This window comes from Meles meles, chromosome 3 (genome assembly GCF_922984935.1).
Source record: "Meles meles chromosome 3, mMelMel3.1 paternal haplotype, whole genome shotgun sequence".
In the NCBI taxonomy this organism is placed as follows: Eukaryota; Metazoa; Chordata; class Mammalia; order Carnivora; family Mustelidae; genus Meles; species Meles meles.
The window spans coordinates 41,220,157-41,243,989 of NC_060068.1; the positions used below are offsets into that span (position 1 = coordinate 41,220,157).

Genomic DNA, 23,833 nt, shown 5'->3' on the forward strand with positions numbered 1-23,833 from the left:
CAGTCTCCAGGGCCTTCCCGAGCCACCTTCTTTCCAACCACTTAGTTTAGGCCTTCAGCATCTGTATGAATTTCCTATTACTGTCGTGACAAATTACCACCAATATAAGGTTTTAAAACAACATAGATTTATTATTTTACAGTACTGTAAGTCAGAATTCCAGTGTGGGTCTCAACAGGATAAAATCAGAGTGTCAGCTCAAGAGCTGAGTTCCCATCTCTAGGCTCTAAGGGAGGATTCCCTTTCCCCTGCTCGGCTGGGTTATTGGCAGAATTCACTTCCTTGTGGCCGTAGGACTGAGATTCCCGCTTTTTGTTGGCTGAGATCCACTTCCAAATTTTAGAGGCCACCCATTCCTTGGCTTCTGAACTAGGTCCAGTTCCTTTCATATTTTGAATCTCTCCAACCCACTCTTTCACTTTACAGACTCACATGATTAGATTAGACCCACTCAAATAATCCAGCATAAGCTCCCTATTGCATTGTCTTTATACATAAGCACATCTGCAAAGTGTTCCAGGGATTAGGGAGTGGACATCCGTCCCAGATTCAGTATTCTGCCTACAACAATATCCCAACCTGTCATATTTCAGTAACTTCCTAAGCAAGTTTCCTGGCTCTGGTATTCTCTTTGCTGTTTTTCAGAATAACCTTTCTGGAACAACAATTGACATGTCCCCCATGATTAAAATTCTTCTGGCTTTCTATTAACCAAGGGTCAAATTAATGCTGTTTATCTCCTATAGTGAGAGAACACACACACACACTTGGATTTAAAGGGTCCTCTTTTGTTATTTTAGCTTCATTCCAATCTACACTCTACTTTTTCCCAACCCTTCTGAATGCTTGAAAAATGTTGACTGTGCCCATTTCTCCACCTGTAGATGCTCCTGAAACTCCTATTCCTAATTCCAAACCCAGCTCAGACATCACCTCTTTCAGGGTGGTCTTGCTGACACCCCCCCCCCCCCATAGTATAACCACAAGACAGTGTTCTTTCTAAACACCTATGAACCCTGTGCATATTCTTATTTGGGGCATTGAACACAAATGTGTTGTGATTTTCTGGTCTACTTCACCTACAAAGTGTTTAATTACCTGTCTCCCAGCCATACTGGGCCACTCCCTAAATGTGTAACTTTGGGCAGGATATTTTACTTCACTATGCCTCCATTTTCCTTTGTAAAATTAAGGTAACTATAAGAGCAACATTATAGGCTCTTGTGAGGATTAGGACGGTGACCTGCCCATACTAAGATTTGCTAATTATTATTAACAGTCCTCTGCAGAGAGCTACCATATAGTATGTGTTTAATGGATGTTTGTGGTATGGATGGATTCATTGTGCTCCCACGAAGGTCAGCACCTTTATGAACCTCTAGAACCGGGTCGGGGCTCCTCTGCAGAAGGAAGGCAGATTCTGCTCCATCCCAGGTGAGAGCTAGCCTTGGACCCCACAGGCAGGAGCAGTCACAGTGAATGCCTCAGAAGTGACTGAGAATAGACCCGCTTCCCAGGAGCCAATGAGTCTTTACCTGAGAAAGGAAGCCCTGCAATCTCTGTGAATGGCAACCAAGAATCATAATGCGTTAGACATCGCCAGGTAGACTTGAGGCCAGTAGAAGCTGAAAAAGAAAAAAAAAAAAAAAGTGGGATTTAGGGGCTTATGTGGATAGTTCTAATCAATAATAATGGCAACAGTTGGTAACAGTCATGCGTGCCTATCTCATTTTTGCGACTGAAGACACCGAGGCCCGAATGTGTTCCTCAAGCCAGTCCTGACCCCTCGGGTCCAGACAGACGTCCTTCCTTCCAGTCCGGATCCAGCTCCCACGCCGCTGTCCAGCCCTCCTCTGCCTTCTTCGGAGAACCTGCCGTGCCACCCGGGTGTCAGGCTGGGTTCGCCCAGTCCAGGATACCCGGCTTCCCCTTCCCGCCCCTGACCCCCTAGGTCCTTCTGCTAGCCCTGCCACTCCTCCTCTCCCGCGTCTTCTACGCCTCTCAACTCTTCACCCCTCTCTGCCCTTGGACTCCTAGCTCCCCTCTCAGCTCCGCCCCCGACCTTCTTGCTCCTCATGGCCCGCCCCCGACAGTCTAGCTCCTCCCACATCCCCGACCCGGCTCCTCCTCCCTGGTCCGCCCCGCCCCCAGCTTCCTGGCTCCTCCTCTCAGCTCCGCTCCCGACCGTCGGGTCCCACCTTATCCCCGCCCCTGTCCCCTCCCCCGCCGCCCTCTCTGCCCCCACCCTCCTAGCTCCTCCTCTTAGTTCCTCTTCTGGACTCCTAGCCCCTCGTGGCCCCGCCCCCGACCCGTTCGCTTGTCCTCCTGGCCCCGCCCCAGCGTCCTCGAGCCTCCCGTAGCCCCGCCCCTGGCGCCCGGTCTCCCGCCCAGCCCTGGCCTCTCTGTTCCTCCCTCTGCCTAGTCCGCTCCGCCCCCGGCCCGTGGCTCCTTTTCTCTCGCCGCCTCTGGCCCGCGCTGCTGATCCGTCCGCGGAAGCCCGCGAGCGTTCGAGCCGCTAGGGAACTCCGTACGGTCAGATCACCAGGTTCGCCTCTGTGTCCCGGCGCCGCCGCGCCTTCTCTTCAGAGTAAGTGCCTCCCGGCGCGCGGGTCTCGCACACACTCCTTCTCGGGGCTTCCCCGGACGCTGGGCTGCCGGCTGCTCCTAGGGGCGCGCCTTCCGCTCCCTCAGACTTTCGGGAGTGAGTGGGTGTGAGTGGGTGCAGGTGAGCGAGTGTGTGTAAGTGTGTGTGGAGGCGCGCACAGCCCCGGAAACTCTCCGAAGTTTTACCCAGTTTCTGCGCCGTGGCGCCTGAGACCTCCGGCTGGCAGCCCCTACCCCAGACTCGGGTCGAGCCTTTCCTTCACTTCCACCTCCTCCTCTGAGCCCCACGCGCGATCCCGTCCTTCCTTGTGTAGAAGCAGCGTCCGCTATGTGTCCCGCCGCCTGCTAACAGCTCGTGCTGTCCAGAGGACTGCCGGGTTATCACGGTGCCCCAGATTGCAGACCGAGGTGCTGTCCTGAGATTGTAATCCAGCCTCGCGTGGTAAAACGGGCGCACTAGAGTTTTTGCTTCCGTCGTTCGGTGGAGGCTGCCTTTGCAGAAGAAAGTTCTGTGTGTGTGTGTGTGTCCTTGCGCGTGCTCGGGTGACACTCAAGCCTTAAGCACCTGATGGAGGGACACTTGATGAGCCTCTTGGGATCCAGGGAGGCTGATAGGCATGTTCAAGACCCCCCGGCTGACCAACCAAACTTTGACACCTAAAAGGGTGTGCATTCATTCAGTGACACGGTAATGCTAGCGCCAACTGATTTCCTAAAACACAGCAGTAGTTAGAACAGGACCCTGCGGGATGGTGGAAGGAAGGGGACAGGAGTTGAGAGCTTAGCCCTGGAACAACAAAATCCTTGAGTTACTTACATCCCTGTGTAAATTCTTTTATGGGGGGGGGGCGGGGGTTAATACCGTCTCAATGTAGAGTACATTTCTGCCTTTAAAAAAAGGTAGGGGCGCCTGGGTGGCTCAGTGGGTTAAATCTCTGCTTTGGTTCAGGTCATGATCTCAGGGTCCTGGGATCGAGCCCCACATTGGGCTCTCTGCTCGGCAGGGAGTCTGCTTCCTTCTCTCTCTCTACCTGCCTCTCTGCCTACTTGTGAGCTCTGCCTGTCAAATAGATAAATAAAATCTTTAAAAAAATTAAAAATAGGGGCGCCTGGGTGGCTCAGTGGGTTAAAGCCTCTGCCTTCGGCTCAGGTCATGATCCCAGAGTCCTGGGATCCAGCCCTGCATGGGGCTCTCTGCTCAGCGGGGAGCCTGCTTCCTCCCTTTCTCTCTGCCTGCCTCTGCCTGCTTGTGATCTCTGTCTGTCAAATAAATAAATAAAATATTTTAAAAAAATAAAAAAAATTAAAAATAAAAAAGGTTAATTGATAGCGACACTGTACTTGAATCCATCCCTAAAATGATTCCCTTGTTGCCGAATTCTTCTGAATTCTTCTGTATCTCTGAATTCTCTGAATTCTTCTGTATCTCGTTTTATTCTTGCTGTGTTCTTACTGTGAAAGTTGAGATCCCCATAAAATGTCCCCACTTCCTTGACAATTCATTTAAGACATGGTGGTAATTAAATGACATGTCGAATAGAAATCTTTCATTGAGGTGTACAGGTGGGGGGGGAGGCAGAAAGCTGTGTGGCTAAAGGAGATCAACAGAACAGAGCAGCCTTTAGGTTGCCATTGTACGTTGGCATGTGAAAGCAAGTGCTGATAAATCACTTTAAGTGCTGCTTATCACAGCAGATATTTTTATCCTGGTTTCAATCCTATGTTACACAAAAGTGTTTCCACGGTGTTTTAACTAAGGAAACATTATGCTGTGAAATGTAAACATATGACTCCATCTCTCTTAAAGGAAAGAAGTAATTATCACACTTAATTAAACACCTGGAAACATTTATTGCCACCTTCTAATTAGATCTGACATGGGGAGTTAAGTCAGCAAGTTATTGCTAATTTTCTAGCTGGTAACACAATTAGCTTTTTTGTAGGTTTTTTTGGATGGCTGTTCCCCTCGGTACTCAGTACTTGCCTCCCCCACCCTTGGCCCACCTTTTGAGTTTCTACCTGTTATTTGAGTAAATAGTTTCGGGAAGTGGATACCACCTACCTCCCTGTAAAATGTGAATGCTTTAGATGTTGACTGTTTAGTATTCACCATTTTTGCATGAACAGATGTAGGCCTTATAAGCTGTTATATTCATCTAGATTATCGGATAATTTAAGAATCATTGGGAAGTCACTGCATCTGAGAAGCATCCCCCAAAAACGTAGTTGTTCAAGTGGACCCTGAAATGTTGTTCTTTAAGGGAGATTTTAATCCCTTGTGCCTTTTGGTGTCCTGTGCTTAAATTCAATGATATGGGGTGGCTTGAGCTGGAAAATCTCATCTTCGTTGTCCCTTAGTTTTCCGTTTCTGACTCTGTTGCCAATTACAGTGTTCGTCTTGCACTCTTGTGAGTGCAGACCCTTCAGGGATCCTGACAGAATGGCCGAGAAGCTGAGGGTGAGCACTTCCCCCACCAGAACAGTGTTTTCTGAGGCCTATTCTCTGCAGTTCTTCGTTCTGTTGAAATTGGAGGAAAGGGTGTGTGGAGAGAAATGATTGCATCCAAACAGCACTTGTTAGGAAATGCCATATGGGAGGAAGGGCCAATTTCTAGATGGTTTCTGGTTGTGGGAATTTCAGATAGTTGCTCTTTGCTTTTGAGTCTCCACCATGCTGGGCACTAGGGAGATCTGGAAGTTCATGGGTCCAGTTAATCCTCTTCTGCTTGGGACAGCCTTTCGGAATGAAAACATTTGTTTCTTGAAGATTTCATGTGTGGTCTGTCCGAGTTAAGCTTTGCTGGCACACCTCTCAGAAGAATCTGTTCCCCACCCCCTCCAGGTTTGCTCACATTGAAGGGATGGAACGTGGGGGAACCTTTGGGAGGCAGGAGAGGATCAGTGAGAACAAGTGAGGGTCACCTATTTTCTCACAGAGACAAAAGCCAGCGTTAGCACAGCCTCAGTCCCACGACCACTGACTTGGGCCCTGGGCCCGTGCACAGGGGCCAACCTAGGTTAAAAAAAAAAAGAAAGAAAGTTGGACCCTTGACCCCCTGTTTGGCATTCTCAGTCAGCTCAGGTCTGAGACAGAAGTTGACGGAAGGCACTATGTGTGGGGCTAGATTAACTTTGCCTCGCCCCTCCTCACGCTGCCCACATCCTGCGTCTAATACCAAATGCACACAGTAAGAACTCAACAGACATTAAAAAGGAGCTTTTAAAACCCCAACCTTTATGTTTCCCTGGAGTAACAGTTTCCTTTCAGATCTCTTGTCCCTGGTTTTTGATGACTCTGGCCCTGGAGTCTGAATTGACTGAAGTTTCTAGACTCTTCTCTGTGAGTAGTGATTACCAACAGCTAAAAGTGGGTGCTTCTTTGAGGGTAAAAAAAAAAAAAAATTTTTTTCAGCGAACCTTGTTGCAAAACATAAATGAGATAAAATGGTATCCAGTGGACGCTGGTTTGCATTTGACATTTTGGAGTAAGAAGAGGAAATGAGCTACAGGTGGAGGTTAGATAATTCTAGAAACAAGAGGCATTCAGGAACATGAGAAACCATCTGGCCTATGGGGTAAGACCATAACGTCTGTTGTTATACAAATCTGGGGGTGTATCCCCTCTTCCAGCTTGCGGTGGGGGAGTTGGGGGTGGTTACCGTTGGTTCACACAATGGACACTGATAGAGCTCTTGCTGTGTGCACAGCTGAGACTGTCCCGTTCACAGGAGGGCTGGCAACTTGCAGGGGAAATGTCAGTAAGAACGGGCCCCAGCAGGTAGGTCGACAGTGGCAAAAGAAGGTTTAGAATTCTTCAGTTTCACCAAGGGAAGTCAAGGCGCTTCCCTAGGATAGAAGAACCGTTTTCAAAATACTTTTATTTCAAAAGGTAAGAAATGGAAATAAGCACTTTTCTTCTGATGTCCTTTTCAAATGGCCCGGGGTATAATTGCCATCAGCCTGATTCCAGAGGACTTTGTTTCCCTGGATTTTCACTTGGTTTCCTGTCCTTTTAGAGAGTTGTTGCATTTTCTCTAGAGGCAAGGATTCATGGTTCAGGACCCAGGTAGTGGAGGTTCAGAACCAGTGGCAAAGCTGGGTGGGCAGCTAAGAGTTTGTTTTTCTAGGGTCTGCTCTGATATCTAGAGCGAGAGAGTTGATAGAACAACTCGGGGATGTTTCTCTCGAGGTGACGAGGGGCGGGGACAGACATACAGTGATCTGCCTCACAAAAAAAGAAAAAAAAATGGATGAGGGATCACAGGAATGGGCTTCTGCTTAAGTACCCCATGCTGACTTATAAACAAATTGAGGTTTGTTTCTTTAATAACAGAAAATGGAATTAAATCCAAAATTCCACTTGTAGCTTCCGTAAACACTGGGAATAAGGATGACTTCGAGGTTAGTCACGATGTGGTTGGTTCACATGACTCTGCAGGATTCACCTCTTCCGGTCCCAGCCACCCTGGCTGTGTGACTTTGGACAGTCCACTCAAGCTCTCTGAGCCTGTTTCTCCACCTCAAAACTGGGGATAGTAGTTACGTCCTGGGTTTTGTGATGTGGATTAAAGCAGAACGTCCCTCTCCTGGTGTCCATGTGTGGAAGGCGCCCGGCAAAGGGTGGGCTTCTCCGGATTGTCCAGGTTGGGCTCATTTTGAGAGGATGGTGTTTGTACTGGGTCAGAGTGGAGGGGAGAGGAAGAGCCATAACTTGTACCACATGTGTTTTTAGCATGAACTTTCTTTTTTCCATGATGCCAGAGGAGTCCAGAGAAGGGGGTGAATATAGCCCAATTTCAATGATTCCCAGCTGCAGGGTCATGTGGTAATGGAGGGAAATCTTGCTGCTGCTGCTGCTTCTAAAGAGAAATGAGCCAGAACAGGGTATCTGGGTTTTATGTATTTAAGCTTGAGGCAAGCCAGCATCCTGGGAGCCTCCCTGTGCGTGAGGGAAGCTTTTCTTTCTTCCTTCCTTCCCTCCCTCCCTTCCTTCCTTCCTAGAGAGAAAGATTACAGAGGCAAGAGGCAGAGGGAGGGGGAGGGAGAGAATTTTCTGCAGGCTCCACGTACGCAACTGGGGCTGGGGGGCAGAGGGGCTCGATCTCATAACACTGACATCATAACCTGAGCTGAAATCAAGAGTCGGATGCTTAACTGAGGGAGCCACACAGGTGCCCCAAGAGGAAAGCTTTTTAAGAAAAACCTGTTGCAGTTAAGATGTGAGCAGTGGGTTGGCCTTTCACATCTGGGGGCCCTTGTTTAAATCAAGTATTGGATGAAACCCAATTATCCAAGACAGACAGGCAGGTATGTCTCAGTTGTCCTCGGTGTCACAAGGGGACCTGGCCTGGCAGGTCTTTGGGGGGAAGCTGTGAGATTTCCAGAGGGTGAGAATGCCTCGTCTTGGTTGTCCACTGAGTCAGGGTCTGCTGGGCACACTTTTCTCTCTCTCTCTCTCTCTCTCTCGGGCATGAAATACCCTCTTGTATATTTGAAATGAGCCAACCTTCTCCACTCCTGAACACTAAAAAGTTTCTTAAATATCACTGTCAACCAAAATACCAAAATGAAGGAGGCAGGGGTTGTAGTGTGTGTTTGTGAAGACCCAACTGTCTTCATCCTTCCCTAGTTCAAGAGCTTGAGCTGACTGTGTCCAGGCTCTGTCTCTCTCTTTCTCACACACACACACACACACACACACACATGACTAAGGAATTCTGCAGAGATGCCAGTCTTCTGAGAAAATCGGCAGATGCCACCTTGGCAACAGATTGAGGAGTTCAGAACCATCTTTGATGATCCAGACCTTTAAGGAATAAATCTCGGACTGGTTCCACCAGTCAGCAATCAGGAAATAACTCCTTTGTGTTTTTTTCTTCTCTCTTTCTTCTTCTTTTTTTTAAAGTTTTTATTTATTTATTTGAGAGAGAGAGAGAGAGGCAGAGTCCCCGCTGAGTGGAGAGCCTGATGAAGGGCTTGATCCCAGGACTCCGGGGTCATGACCTGAGCCAAAGGCAGACCCTTAACTGACTGAACCACCCAGGCGCCCCTCTTCTCTCTTTAAAAAGATGAGGTAGTTTTCTGGGAAAGGCTGGTGTTTGATTCCATGTTATCCCTTCCCAAGGACAGAGCATTCCTAATTTCAGTGCTGGAATCCCTTGTTGCCTAGGTGACAGGACAGGCTTCCAGGAACTCACAGTGTACCTGAGACAGGTGAGCGGGCTCAGACCTCCTCTCTTTGTGGCACTCACCAGGCTATTTTGCTCCTTGACTTCTCTGACCTGGAAAGCTCAGGCTGCTATGACTTGCCAGGGTCAGACACTATGTGTCAATGGGGAGCCTTCTGAGGAGGCAGGGGTTCTGGGGGGGTCCCTGGCCTTTGTGCCCCAAGTGGGATGGTTTGAATGCACGAGTATCTGGGCAGCCACAAAGGTGATAGACCAAATGAAGCCGTGAACTTTTCCAGAGTGCTGCTGTAGTGCAGGGCCCATCAGGGGCTAGAACTCCCCACCTAACCGCAAGTCAGGATTCCCTGGGACCCTTGATACCAAAGATGCAGGTTCCTGGCCTCCACTACCAGAGCTGGGCCTGGGACTCTGTATTTCTGAACCCCTTCCCACCCAACCTTGACTATTGCATAGCAAATTCTAAACCCCTAGCCTGGGAGACCAGTTTTAATGTCTAGTTCTATAAGAAGACTGTTCAGGCAACAGATGATCTGGAGGGTTGTTTTTTGTTTGTTTTTGTGGGGGCCCAGGGTGGTTTTGGCAGTGGAAAGAGCAGATTTCTTGAAAGTACAGAGTGGTTTTAAAAGTTTAAAGAAGATTAAAATGAACTCGCTCAAAATGAACACCTGTTCACCCATCCTAAGAAACAACGAAGTGGTTTTTCTAGTAGGTCCTCGCCGGGTGGAGGAATGTTGACCAATGGTGAGGTCAGAAACAAAAAAATAACCATCAACACCCAGAGTGGTGTCCCACGAGTAGATCCAGGAATTGAGAGCTGTGAAGCAGGGACCCCAGGGAATCAGCTTAGGGTTCGTTAGTTAAAAATCTAGATTACCAATCACTGGCTCTGATGACATCATTGGCTGGTGCTGGCCACCTGGAGGCCATCTCCTGTGGCTTTGTATGAGATGGGTGCCCCTTTTTCAAGAGTGGCAGATGATGGGAGGAGCACAAGGCCTAAGACTTGGTCACTGAGTGTCCAGTGAGGGCTGCCCTAGGTCCCCTCCCTGTCCTGAAGTCCCGACCCCTCTGGGGCTGTCCTCTTCTTGGGGTGCCCCTTTCATTTCAAAATGGTGGGCAATGGCAAGATGTTTCTTTCCTTGAAGCCACCTTATCATAACTTTCTCCACTTCCTCTTCCTCCTAGCCCTTCTTCTTTTTTCAAATTCTTTTTCTTTTTCCTTTTTTTTTTTTTTTTTCATTTTGAGTTGGGCCAGTGCTTGAGACTTTGTTTCCTATTTCTGAATTCTGGTCACTTCTCCCTTTATTACTCTGGTAAGAGCCATGGGGTATATTAGAAGTCGGCTTCTGATGATACATAATAGCCATTTTAGTAGGAGCCTCTGTTTTTCCCTTGAGATTTAAATATTCTGCCAGGGAGCAACAAGGATATAAAGAGACTCCTCTGAGTCATGCTTGAGCTCCCCTCTCTAGGCAGCCATCCTGCAGCACGCTGGTGGGGATGGGGGTGCTTTGAGCCTCGCAGTTTGGGAAAGGGGTCAGTTGTAAGAGTTTGGGAAGTGGCTTGTGGAGATGGATGGCAGGGGCATACCTGACTCTGAGCTACCCCAAATTTACCTTCCATCCATCTGTTGTAAGTTCTGTTGCCTTTTATGGTTGCTCTTACGGTTTATACAGTCCTAATAATAAGTAGTGTGGTATATCACCATATTGGTGAAGCTCAGACTGGACGGCTTTAACAGCAAATCTATATTTCTCCCAGCTCTGGAGGCTGGAAGGCCAGGCTCAAGGTGTCAGCAAGTTTGGTTTTCCTTGAGGCCTCTCTCTGTGGCTTGCAAAGGGCTACCTTCCGTAATTTCCTCCCCTGGCCTTTCTCTGTGAGGGCCTCCCTAGTGTTTCTCTCTCTTTATATAAGGACACGGGCCCTGTCAGATTAGGGCCCCACCCTTGTGATCTCATTTCACCATAATTATCTCTCTAAAGGGCCTATTTCTGAATAAGGTCACGTTGGAGGTGGGGGCTTCCAAATATGAATGTGTTAGGGGACAGAATTCTCTAACAATGAAAGGGTATTACAAATGGTAGTCTTTCCGGTAGCGTTGTACAGTTTACATCTACTATGTAGAGTGCTCTGAATTCGCAGTTACTATTTTTCACTTTAAGCAACTTTCTTTCTTTCTTTTCAGTGTAACAGAATTCATTGTTTTTGTACACACCCAGTGCTCCATGCAATACGTGCCCTCCTTAGTACCCACCACCTGGCTCCCCCAACCTCCCACCCCCGCCCCTTCAAAACTCTCAGACTGTTTTTCAGAGTCCATAGTCATGGTTCACCTCTCCTTCCAATTTCCCTCAACTGCCTTCTCCTCTCCATCTCCCTATGTCCTCCATGTTATTTGTTATGCTCCACAAATAAGTGAAACCATATGATACTTGACTCTCTCTGCTTGACTTATTTCACTCAGCATAATCTCTTCCAGTCCCGTCCATGTTGCTACAAAAGTTGGGTATTCATCCTTTCTGATGGAGGCATAATACTCCATCGTGTATATGGACCACATCTTCCTTATCCATTCGTCCTTAAACAACTATTTTGGAAAAATTAAAACATTTAAAAAAAAGGAGGGTTTTTTCCTACTTATCTACTTATTCACAATATTTGGGGTCTTGATTCTTTAGCATAGGCCCATTTCCATCTGTGTATTTTCTTGTCTCTCAGCCTGAAGAACTTCCTTTATTATTTCCTGTGGCTCAGACCTGCAGGGAACAAATGCTCTCAACTTCTTCTGTGTGTGTGCCCTTTGTGTCTGTGTGTCCAATTTTCTTCTTAGAAGGACACCAGTCATTTTGTCTTAGGGCTTTCCCTAACGGCCTCATTCTGGGTGAATCATGTCTTTAAAGATCCTATCTCCAAATACAGTTCTGTTTTGAGGTACTGGATGTTCAGGCTTCAACATTCAAATTTGGGAGGGGGGCACAATGCAGGCCATAACAGTTAGGATACTGTAGGTGGCAGGTAAGAGAACACCCAACAAACAGGTTTGAACAGTAAAGTCATTAAGTTATCTTGAGTGGGGGCAGTCTGTGGTTGGTCCAATCCAAGGTTGAACCAGGGGCTTAAACAGTTATCACCAGAGACCAAGTTCTTTGCATCCTTCCACTCTCCCATTGTTAGCATGTTACCTTTCCTTCAGCAGACTTGCTGCCTCATGGGCAGAAAAGGGTGTCCTCAGCACCGGGTATTGCACATTGTTCCCAACCCCATCCAAAGGCACAAAGTGTGTGTGTGTATGTGGAGGGTGGAGGGCAATGATGAATCTATTCTTCTGCAGTGTCCATGTCTTTCTGTCCAAGGGTAGAATCTTTCCTGAAGTCTCCTCAGGCTTCGTGGGGCAGAAGTGAGTGAAGTGTGGCTACAACAGAAACTGTGAAAGTAAGTAGCAGTCATTAGGGGGAAATGCCACTGTGGGAGGTTGGCTGTGCCAATAGGAAGAAGGGAGAGGGCATGATGAGTGGGCAGACAGCACCCTCCCTGGCCCCAGACTCCCACATTCTAGAAGCTGTGTAGCTAAGGCCTTCACTATTCCTGAAAATGATAAAACCAGGTTTTATTGGAATTAAAGCTAACCACCCGTGATGAGGAGTGGGGAGAAAAACAGAAGGTGGGGGAGGTGTTGAAGACCACAAGGCTTCATTACTCCTAGTAGTGACTTTTTAATGGGAAGGGTCATGGATTTAGAAAAATAGCACAACTTACTTTAGAGACAGCATCGTACATTCAAATCTCGAAGGTGTCCACCAAATAGAGAATTCTTCACGTTTCTGGAAACGTTCACAACCATAATGGCAATAATGACACGCACTTATGGAGTACTTAAAGCGAATCAGGAGAAGGGGATGAGTGTTAATCCATGTTTACAGATGAGGAATTGAGGTTTGGGGAGGTTAAGTAAGCCCGCAGGTGCCTGGCCACACTGGGCTTCGTACTGTAGAAGTTCACCTGTCCCGCTTATGTATGCTCTTAGCGGCTACAGCGCATTACCCCTCCATAAACCTGCTACAAACTCCCTCATTGCCTGTGGATTCTCCAAGGCTGTTTCCTCTCCAGCCAGCCGCTGTCTGCTTCATGGACAAAAGTCCTAGGATTATTTCAGATATAATTCACCTTTCAAAGTTAGGAAGGTGGACATTCAAAACCCATGGAACTGAGCTTCTCAAATTGAGAGGATAACTCTGATGTTCTGTTTTGTAAAGGAAAAAAGGTGGACAGTTTTCAGACATATCCTAGAGAAATGTATCTTTCGTCACTGGCTCGTGCCGCCCAGTGCCCATCTGAGTGGTAGCAAATGTGCCCTCCAGTTTATAGAGTCTTTGTGTGAGGCATGTTGTCTAAGAGTGGGGACAGCTTCCTGACAGTCACTGTGTGGAGACTGCCCCCCACCCCGGGGAAAACCTGGGTGTTTGGGGTCAGCCACACAGATGGTGGGCTAGTTGTATGTCTTATCCCGTGGCTTTGATGCCAGGAAGGCAAGAGACCCACTGCTCCAACGCCCCGTCCCCACAGCTCAGAATGGGGGCTGACCCTGGGAGCCTGCATTTCTTCACTTAGTTCCTGAACTCACGTTGCTAAAGCTGTAACAGCACCTTGGGTATGAAAGTTCGGTTAGACTTGAGGATTGCTAAAGTTTGGGGGAAATGTTCTGTGCATTCGCTCTCTTAATCTCCTGTTGCTAATAGCTTGAATGGGGGCGGGGGTCGAGTAAGGAAGAGAGTAAATGGTGTCCCTTCCTTGGCTAATTCTGGGAACTCGAATAGGCTGAATGCTAGGCTTTGAATCAAGCAAAGACTCTCACATCTGTAAGAACCCAGTATCTAACCGCTTTTGGCAGTTCCGGTAGATACCCGAGAGGACATTTTTGCCCTGAGATTGCCTTTGGAATATTTTGGAGCACACCATTTGCTGTAAGCTTTAGGAAATTCTTGGAAGTGTCATAAGGCGAATTTTAATCAGAACATTATAGATGCAGTCTTTTACCTTAAACACAAGTTCATTGAAACAGAAAGCCTCATCAGACACCTGCTCCTGGCTGATCTGCTGCTGGAACCCTTTCCTCTCTATACCTTGTGATCCCCTCCAGCAGTTAGGCTGCACGCCTAGATTTTCTTAATGCCTTTTTTTTTTTTAATAAACCTTTTTTATTATAAAATGAAATACAAGTACCAAAACCCACACAAAGCAAATATACACTTTAGTGACTTACTGTAAGACAAACACTCATATAACCATCCCTCCAGGCAAGAAACAGCATTTGGCCAGCCACTCCACAAAGTGCCTTCACATACCTAGTCCCGGTCATATTCTCCTTTGTCCCTCCAAAAGCAAATGCCAGCCTGACTTTTATAGTAATCACTTCCTTGCATCTCTTTATGGTTTTATCACCCAGATGACCAGCCTGACCCATGAGAGTCATGATAGTTCAGTCTTGCTCATTTTTTTTTTTAAAGATTGTATTTATTTATTTGAGAGAGAGCATGAGAGAAGAGAAGGTCAGAGGGAGAAGCAGACTCCCCAAGGAGCTTGGAGCCCGATGCGGGACTCGATCCTGGAAGTCCGGGATCATGACCTGAGCTGAAGGCAGACGCTTAACCCACTGAGCCACTCAGGCGCCCCAATTTCTTTCTTTTTAAAAGATTTTATTTTTAAATAATCTCTGCACCCAACATGGGGCTTGACCTCACAACTTGAGACTGGATTGCATGCTCCAGCGACTGAGCCAGCCAGGTTCCCCATCCCCTAATTTTTTGATAGTGACCTTTGTATTAATGTCCTTGGCCCACATTTTCTTTTCTTGAGAATCTTAAATATGTAACCCCATTTTCTTCTGATCCAGTATTGTTGTCAGAATTCTGGTGATGATAATTTAATTTTTTCCCTTCTATATGACCTACGACTCTTTCAGCACTTCTGAGAGCCTCTGATATATGCCTATTCCCTTCCATTAATTATCTACCTACTCTTCCAATACATTGATTAGTGAGCTAAATGCTACCGAATCCAGGTTAATGCCTTGGCCTGCCCTGGTGCCAAGTAATTGCTCTCTCCTGTGAACTCAAAATAAGCCACTTACTCTGAGTAAGGATAGTTCTTATCTTTGTAACTTCAGCTCTACTTTGTGAAGTGCACAGAGTTAGAGCTAAATATGTACTTGTTTATGAAATAATCGTTGGGGAAGGATGTGGGTTTTCTCCTTTCCATTTTAGCCTGTCAAGCACGGCCCTGCCCCTTTGGCTGTTTCCTCCAATTGGGCGCGGCTTGGCCCCAGAGCAGGCCTTGTGCACTGAGGCAGGCTCCGCCCCCAGCAGGTGTATGGCTCCAGCGCCCCTGGGGCCTGGGTTGTCCTAGAGTCAGGTTGTCAGGCCATGTTCTCACGTTACCAGCACCATGGGAACCCCTGGCTTACAGAGGGTCCAGCCCCACCCGGAATGCTACTGTGGCCCCATTCCTGTTTGCACTCCCAGTTGACCGTAGCTTGACCTCTTCTTGTGGGTTTTAAGGCCCAGGTCCCTGGCAGTGTGGGCCCAGACTTTAGCCTTTCAGAGGACTGAAGCTGCCACCTGTCCTTTCCTTTCTTTGTTGGCCTTTCTGCTCTTCACTTCTTGGCTGCAGAAACCCACAGCATGATGGCAAAATGGATCCGCTTGGCCTGCATGTGATGCCCCATGCATTTGGTTCAACACCGCACTGTGTTTAGTTGGTAAAAATTAAATGCCAGTGACTGGGGCATGGATGCCAGTTTGGCCAAAGCTTCTGCTGTTTGCTGCTGAATTAGCCTGGGCAGCCACACATTTCATCCATCTGCCTGCCTCCTGTAGACAGTTGTGTTGAGAACCTCAGACTTCAGCTATCTCATACTTCTCAGAACATTTGCTATTGGGTATGACCCATGGACCATCCACATTTATGCCTGGCCTGTACTAGTTCAGCAACATCCTTACCCTGGATCTTTTCTTTAGGCCCTGGCCTGTGGGCCTTGCAGAATTTATTTCCCCCTTCCTTTTGATCAACTCAGTACCATGCAATTAACAGGAAAAAAAAAAAAAAAGGTTGTAATACATAGCTTTTGCAAATATTCATGCTACAAAAGCAACAATAAGAAGGTTTCAGCAAGGGGCACCCAGGTAGCTCAGTTGGTGAAGCGTCTGCCTTCGGCTCAGATTATGATCCCAGCCAGGGTCCTGGGACTGAGTCCTACATTAGACTCCTTGCTCAGCCGAGAGCCTGCTTCTCCCTCTTCTCCTCTCCCTCTCCCTTTGTCTGCTGCTCCCCCTGCTTGTGTGCATGCTTTCTTTCTCAAATAAACAAATAAAATCTTAGAAAAAAAAAAAAGAAGATTCCAGAAGTAATGGAATAGTGTCTCTTCTCCAGTGGATGTGAACACTGAGGTGATCTCAGGTATGCAGAAAGAACCCCGTTGCCTAGAGCACATCAGAGAAATCTCACTGGCACCAGTGAGTCAGTGGTATGGAAAATCTGCCTATGATGTGAGAAATTACTCCGGTTGCCCCCCTTTCTGTTCTTGGTCAGTGGCCCTGAGGAGAGGAACTGTGCTCAGACTCTGCACTCCTGTGGTTGGCCTGTCCTCGTGAGGTTTTCCCCAGATCTAGTAAATGGTCCTGGGAATAACTCTTTCCTCCTAGGAGTTTCCATGGATGACTATGGGCTTATGTGAAAATGTAAGCATTTTCCAGTCTGCTTTCATTAATTCAGCAGAAATCATACTGAAGACTTTTCCCTCTTTTTCCTGCTCCTAGATGACTGTGTTTTTTTGCCTTTTGCTTCTGATTAGCCCAGGTGTGAACCAACTAGGGCGGTAGAAGCTCCAGATTTCCCGAGTGCTTACTGTGTGCCGGGAATTAGGCTAAACTTTCAGGTACTTTGCCAAGTCCAAGGTTCTGTCATTGTCGTACCCATTTTAAAAACGAGGAAATTGAGACCGCAAGAGTCAGAGTCGTTACCCAAGTCAAAAGCAAAGCTGATATTTAAATCTGTTGGTTCTTAACCACATCGCTGTACTTCCTTTCGCAAAAAAACACAGATTTTTTACCTAGCTAGTTTGCAGGTGCTTGCCGTTAAGTGACTGAATGGGGCTCCAAGGATTTGGAAGGTGGAGCTGGCTCCTCTGTGACATTTAGATCTTGAACAGACTTCTCTTGGAGCTATTCGAGATCCCTGATTTAGACTCTGTAGCATCAGTGGAAGGGGAGTAATACAAATATGGCTGTACAGTCTCACAGCCTTGCGTCACCCCAGGTTTGCAAATCTGTTGTTGAGAGCTGCCTGTCTCCAGTGTTACAAGTCAGCACTGTTACCAACACTTGCTTGTTAACACCTCAACAGGGGACAGGAGACTGAGGTGAAACCCAGAGGTATAAATTCTGAAACTTGTTAGACATTCTAGTAGTGAATTCAGTGGAGAAGGAAGTCAAAATGATTTAAAAATAAGGTTGTTGGGGGCACCTGAGTGGCTCAGTGGGTTAAGCCTCTGCCTTCAGCTCAGGTCATGATCTCAGGGTCCTGGGATCAAGCCCCATATCAGATTCTCTGCTCAGCGGGGAGCCTGCTTCCTCCTCTCTCTCTGCCTGCCTCTTTGCTTACTCGTGATCTCTCTCTCTCTGTCAAATAAATAAATAAATAAATAAATCTTTTAAAAAAAAATAAGGTTGTTGGATTTCTTAATGTTCTTTTTTTCCTCTCCCCTGGATGACCATGTATTGCCACTTAGGTTGTGCACTGCACAATGCAGGGGAAACCATCCACAAAGATGATAATTTAGATGGTACTCCTGAAGTTGGGCCTTGCATGATCAGCGAGGCTGCATTTTTTTTTTTTTTGAATTTTTAATTGAGGGAAAGTTGGCATATTATATTATGTTAGTTTTAGGTGTACAACATAATGATTTGACAAATATATACATTACAGAATGCTCATCAAGATAAGTGGCATCACCATCTGTCACCATACAAAATTATTACAATTTTATTGACTATATTCTGTCTGCTGTACTGTTCATCCTCATGGGTTATTTACTTTGTAACTACAAGTTTTTATACCTCTGAGTGCCTTTCACCTCTTTTGCCCTTCCCCTATAGTTTCTTCACCTCTTTTTTTTTTTTTCTTTTTAAGCATTATTCTTTCTCCCAGGGGAATAGTGTAGACAAAGTTTGCTTCCATCATCTTTTTGAAGCAATAAAGCATGCAGATTCACTGCCCCCACCCCAGCACCCCAGCTCAGAAATTCTATGATTCTGGTTGTTATCACCTGCACTTTTCATTGTCATTTGATGCCTGTCAGCCAGGGAGGCTAAAGCCCCTGATAGAGCAAGAAGGGGAGAGCCCTGGGACCCTCTGGAAGAAATGCTGTCCTGCCCCAGTGTGGAATGAAGAGTTCTGCATTAGGGGCCTCAGGCTTTGGAAGGTAGATCTGGTCCTGAGCCTTTCCAGGAGGCTCTAAGGCGGCAGAACGTCCTGAGATGCTCTTGTGAGTGAATTTATTTTTAGATTGTCTTTATGTTCCCCTTCCTTGCTAAGACAAGTAATTGTTAACTGCATTAACATATGAGGAAATGGGCTGAATTATGTCTTACAGGAGAGAGCCCATCTGTATCTATCCAAGATGCTGATACAGCTAACTGTGAGTGAATTCACTCTAGGACAAAAAGAGTTCATTACAGTGCCGATTTAAAAAAAAGGGGAGGGGGAGGGAATTTCTAAACAACTGAAGTATGCATCAACGGCTAATATATATTACCGTACTTCCTTGAGTTGAAACATTAAACGCACTTTTATAATAACAAGTCTGGTCTCTGTGCACTGATAAGAGGAGATCTCCAAGAGAGATTAAATAAAAAAGCAAAATAATGATCTCATTATGTTTTTTAAAAGCACATTATATGTTTATGAGTGCATAAGCATTTTTTTTTTACAGGAATGAACAGTATGCCCTGAAGAGGGGAGCTGTGGGTTGACAGATTGGGGAGGAGTTTAACTTTTTCATTTGATACCTTCCATAGCGCTTATATTACATAGTAGAAAAACTTTTGGTGGAGGAGAGAATTTAGATTTCAGTTGGGTTTTTGAGGCATTCTAATACGTCTTGAGAAAAATCTGTCTAAACAGAGCCTGCTGAGCAAAAGCAAGATGTTGTTTGTAAACACTTGAGGCTCTGAACATCAGGAACCTTCTCTCTCCCCCAACCCCCACCCCACTCCACCTCCCTAACCTTTACTCTACTCCTCCTGACCCAGCTCCCCAGTGATTGCATTATCCCTGTAACACAGGATTGTCGGTGGCTCTCAGTGTCCAACAGGAACCAGTCCAGGAGGGAACAGGATGGAGCAGCAGATCATGGGCTTATGGTCTGTCTGTCTTCAGTGCCCCAGGGGAGTGTTTGTCAAGGACCAGGCACAGTGCTTTCTCGGGGATGTAGGGGAATGACTTGCTATTCAGAGACTGCATCTGACTTCTCGGAGCCTCAGCATAGAAACTTCCTACTTGTGGACGCCTGGGTGGCTCAGTCAGTTAAGCGTCTGCCTCCGGCTCAGGTCATGATCCCAAGTCCTGGGATTGAGCCCCTCACAGAGCCCCATGTCTGCTCCCCGCTCAGCGGGGAGCCTGCTTTTCCTTCTCCCTTTGCCCCTCCCCTGCTTGTGTTCTCTAGTGCTCTCTCTCTCAGATAAATACATAAAATCTTAAAAAAAAAAAAAAAAGAATCTTCTTGTAAAAAACTCATTGTCAGGAGTAAATACAGCATGAAATGGAAGGCTCCTGGCCCAGGCCCCAAAGGACAATATTTGCTCACTTGCCCCACCCTTCCCCCAACGTTCAAGGTGAGGTCTGACCCCCATTTCTCCTCTGCATCTTTCCATTGGTCCCCATTCCTGAACTGCTTTGTCCCAGAACACACCCCATTCCTCCCTGCTGTTGTCTGTGCTGGCTGTATCTCCCCAGTCTTCAAGGTCCCACACTTCTCCTTCCTGGACAGAATTAGACTATCCTTTGGGATTCAGTTCAGATGGGGCCTCCACGCCACCTTTCCTGGTTCTCTTCTTTACCAGGAAAAAAAAAAAAAAAGGCCAGATGTCTTCTCTTCCTCTTCAGAATAGCTCATTCTGGTCTCCCTGTCTTTATAATGATTATATCACCGATGACATCTTCCTTAGTTTACAGCCATCTAAGTGTTGCTAGATAGCCTTCCTGAGCACGGTGACTAAGTCTTGTTCATCTCTAGACCTCCCCTTTGTTCCCACATTCTCAGTAAGTGTGTGTTAATGAGTGACTTCATTTTTATGATTTGCCCAAGTATTATTTCACTTTCATTTAAAGGATTATTTTAGTTCGAAGCTTAAAAAAAAAAAAAAAGGACATTTCCTTGAAATGTACTATTATTAGCAGGGTGGACAGAGTTTCTTTCCCCTGGCAAGGATTAAACTTGGAAGTCATAGAGCTGCGGTCCCTGAAGAATGTTCAGAAAGAGACAGGCAGACATTTATCTAGGTGGTCCCAGCAATTGCCACCCTTTACATGAGTAACTGGCTCATAAGTTCTTGTCTGGTGAGGTGAGATCTTATCCTGATAATTTTAAGAAAGGAAACAAACTACACCCACTATTAAGACAGCTCCCAGCAGAGGTAAAAGAAATTTAGACAGCAACTATGCAGTAAGGTTGTAGATATATGGGAGAAAACAGCTGCTTCATTTTCCTGTTTCTTTCCATTCTTACCCACAATTACATGATCTATATTTTACTATACTAGATCTATACTAGAGTGGAGACCATAGGGCATACACACAGTTTAATATTCTTATTTTCTTTTAGCATTATTTCCTACATATTTTCCCATGTCTTCTTGGATATTTGATTCTGGTTCTCCATGCAACCCTTGGAGTTCACTTCATTGTTGCCTTTCTCCAGCAAGGAATGAAGCCTGTAGAACAGAGCTATAGCCCGGGGGAATGTCAGCCTTGTATATTTCTTTAAAAGATGAGATCTCATTCTGGTATTGCTGAGATGTACTAGAGCACAAATAGGAACCTATGATTTGATTGAAGTTCACAGCCCAGTAAATGAGATTAAGATCATGAGCCGCTTAAAAATGTTTTCTTCAGTAAATACACATCTTTTAGAGATTAGACGGAGTTTTTTGCCAAGCAATGCCTTTTTAATATTTACAAAGGCCTGTTGGGAACAGCTGGAAGGCAGCCTTCCCTTATCAGCCCCAAGTTGTTTGCTAATGAATTTCAGGGCTCCAGCACTAATAGGACAGAATAATTTTACATAGAAGAATCAATCTCTAGCCTCCTTTTTCAGAAGAAACTAATCTGGCTGGTGCCTGTAGGCAATGAGGTGTGTTGTACATAAGGAAATCATTAGAGCTAACTACCAGAATCTCTTTGAGGTCTGTGCATATAATCTCCAAAGAGAGAGTGGGGATTTTAAAATTAACTACACAGAATCCTAACAAGCACTATACAGTTCCTTGTTGGAACTAATCTTGCTCTGGCCTTAGGCTAACTCAACTAGATTTGTACTCCCTTTGTTGATTTAAAGCCACCTTGACTCCTTTTTACAATGGTAACCAACTGTCTCCTAACATGGTGATGTAGTTTTTCTCTATGGGAGTTCTTAATTATTTTTGCTATTTCTATTATCAGTTGTAGTCACTAGTACAAAGGACCATCAAGGTAAATTTGCCTGCCTGGTCAGTTTACCCATGAGAGATGGTATACTTTATAATAACCTTGTTTATTTGTACTTATCGCAAGTCATCTCTTATAATTTAGCACAGAGATGATGGTCAGATTTCTTTGTGTTTCCCAGAGGGGTGACTACATCTTGGTGTGGCTCCCATGGCTTGGTCTATAAAAGGACCCTCCAAAGATTGTTCCTGTTGTTGTTGTTTTTTTCTCTGTTTTAAATTATGGCATAAAGAGAGGCATTCAGTCTTGCTAGCCACCAGACCAGCTACGATGAGTCCCAAGAGGACAGTCCTTAGGAGAAGGACTCTGTTAGATCCTAACTTACTCCTAAATTCAGGAGAGGACGTACACTGGGCTGGAATCCTCTTTAAAATACTGGAGGATTCAGAAGAAATCTTCTCGATTAGAAGTCTATGAAGTGGCTTCAGTTCCTGGGACTGGGCCCAGGGTGCCTGCGATGGGGGGAGTTCTGCCAGGTTAGGGCTGTTTGGATACGGCTGACAGCAAACCTTTTAACCTGGTTGCTGTTTATTCTTGCTGGCCTCCTCCCCTCATTACCTTCTCTGAATCTGTCCCATTTATCACCTGTGACACTGCAAAGCCACTCCTGCCCTGAGATAAATTAGGGAGATCCGGATGGGAGGCAAGTCCTGGGGGAGAAGTGAGGGGAGGTCGCTCTGTGCTCCTGGCAGCCTTTCTTAAAATCTAGGGCTGGGATCAGAGTCCAGACTACCACTGTTACTCCTTCCATATGACCAAATCCTTGAAGGAAGGAAGGAGGAAAGGAAGAAAGAAAGAAAGGAAATAAATTTTAAAAATTACAAAACTATCCCAAACTATCCAAAGCTGCTCTGAAGTCAGCCCGAGGCACAACTTCACCAAGGGTTTTGTTTTCTGTTTCTGTTCTTATCATTCAGTCAATCAACTAATGTTGACTGGGCAATTTACTAAGCTAGCAGAGAATTGAACAACAAAGGAGGTCCCTGCCCTCTGGGAAACATTCATCGAGTTCTTAGAAAAAGGTTAGGATACCAATTATTGGAATGTGATGGAGACCACATCAAAGAGGTCTATCCGTTATCTGCTGCTGCGTAACAAATTGCCCTAAAGCTTAGCAGCTAAAAACAACAATAAGCATCTGTTATTACGTAAGTGCCCGGAATCTGGGAGCAACTTAGGTGGGCAATTCAGACCTGGTTTCTCTCCTGAATTAGTAAGTTGGCCACGTTTGCAGACAACTGAAGAATTTTCCTTTTTTTTTTTTCTTTTCTCTGTTTGTGCATGTGTGCACGTTTTCTCCTAAGTATCTAATTTCAAGGTGGTTGGCTTGCACAGCTACAGGTCTGCGCTGGTGGTGAACCTATGGCCTCCTCCACCCGGCATCCTCAGAACACGGTGAATGGCTTTCTGCACTTCAAAGTGGAAGTCTCTCACGTCTTTCACAGTTAAGTCTTGACCTTCAGATGCGGGCAGCTTCACAGTATCTTATGGTTCCACAATTCTCACCATCTATCCTGGGTGGAGGCCACAGTAGGGCGGGGATGTCGCAGAATGGGAAGCATTGCAGGCTGTCTCGGGGACTGTCTTTCCCAAGAGGCAGAGATCTTGTGTAGTAAGGATAAGTCAGTGTTGGGGCGCCTCCAGGAGGAGTTGGGCTATGAAATGAGGTGTGGGGGGGTATTTTCAGTAGCTGAGGTCTTGGGAGAGAGTGTTGAGAAGGCTGGGGCATCAAAAGCAAAGAGGGTTCAGAAGAGATGGGCATCCGTGTGTTCAAGGAGCATTTGCCAGAGCAAAGCCTGGCAAAGTCCAGGAGCTGTGAGGTCTTGAAGGCCAGGCCAGGGAGTTTGGACTTTGTTTGATTATTAGGGATGAGTCATGGGAAGTTTTTGAGCAGGTGAGTGACCTAATCATCTGTGTATTGGGGATTTAATATATGTACGAGCTTTAGTTTTTCCGTGCCCTTCCTTCCTTTGGCCCCTCTGTACCATCCAGCTTGGCACCCCCCTAATTTCGAAAATTCTGTAGCACTTCTCCGCCTGTGCCCCTTGATCCTATCCTGCCTGGGACTGTTAGGTTTTCATATTTCTGTCTTATCGTACATAGATTACAAGGGCCATAAGGGCCATATCTTTATCCATTTCTCTTTCCCCTGCTGTGCCTAGTGCACTGGGTACCCAATAAATATTTGCTCACCGATTGGATAATAACAAGCGATTACTACATGTGCATACAACCCCTGCTTCCGGCCTGCGGTGCGTAATTTACAGTGAAACCTTTTTCAGAAG

General features: G+C 46.2%; 1 protein-coding gene across 2 annotated transcripts in view; it reads left to right on the top strand.

The window, feature by feature from the left end:
* Positions 1-2,431: 2,431 nt before the first annotated feature.
* The window catches only part of TNFAIP8 (TNF alpha induced protein 8), a 111,416-nt gene continuing 90,014 nt past the window's right edge, over positions 2,432-23,833 (top strand). The window contains exon 1 of one of the 2 annotated variants that reach the window (XM_046000926.1): positions 2,432-2,587. Coding sequence is in view for 1 of the 2 variants with exons in the window: in XM_046000927.1 (XP_045856883.1) it covers position 2,587 (1 nt within the window). In the remaining variant the exon portion in view is untranslated. The remainder of the gene's footprint in view (positions 2,588-23,833) is intronic. The other variant, XM_046000927.1, reaches the window with a different exon arrangement.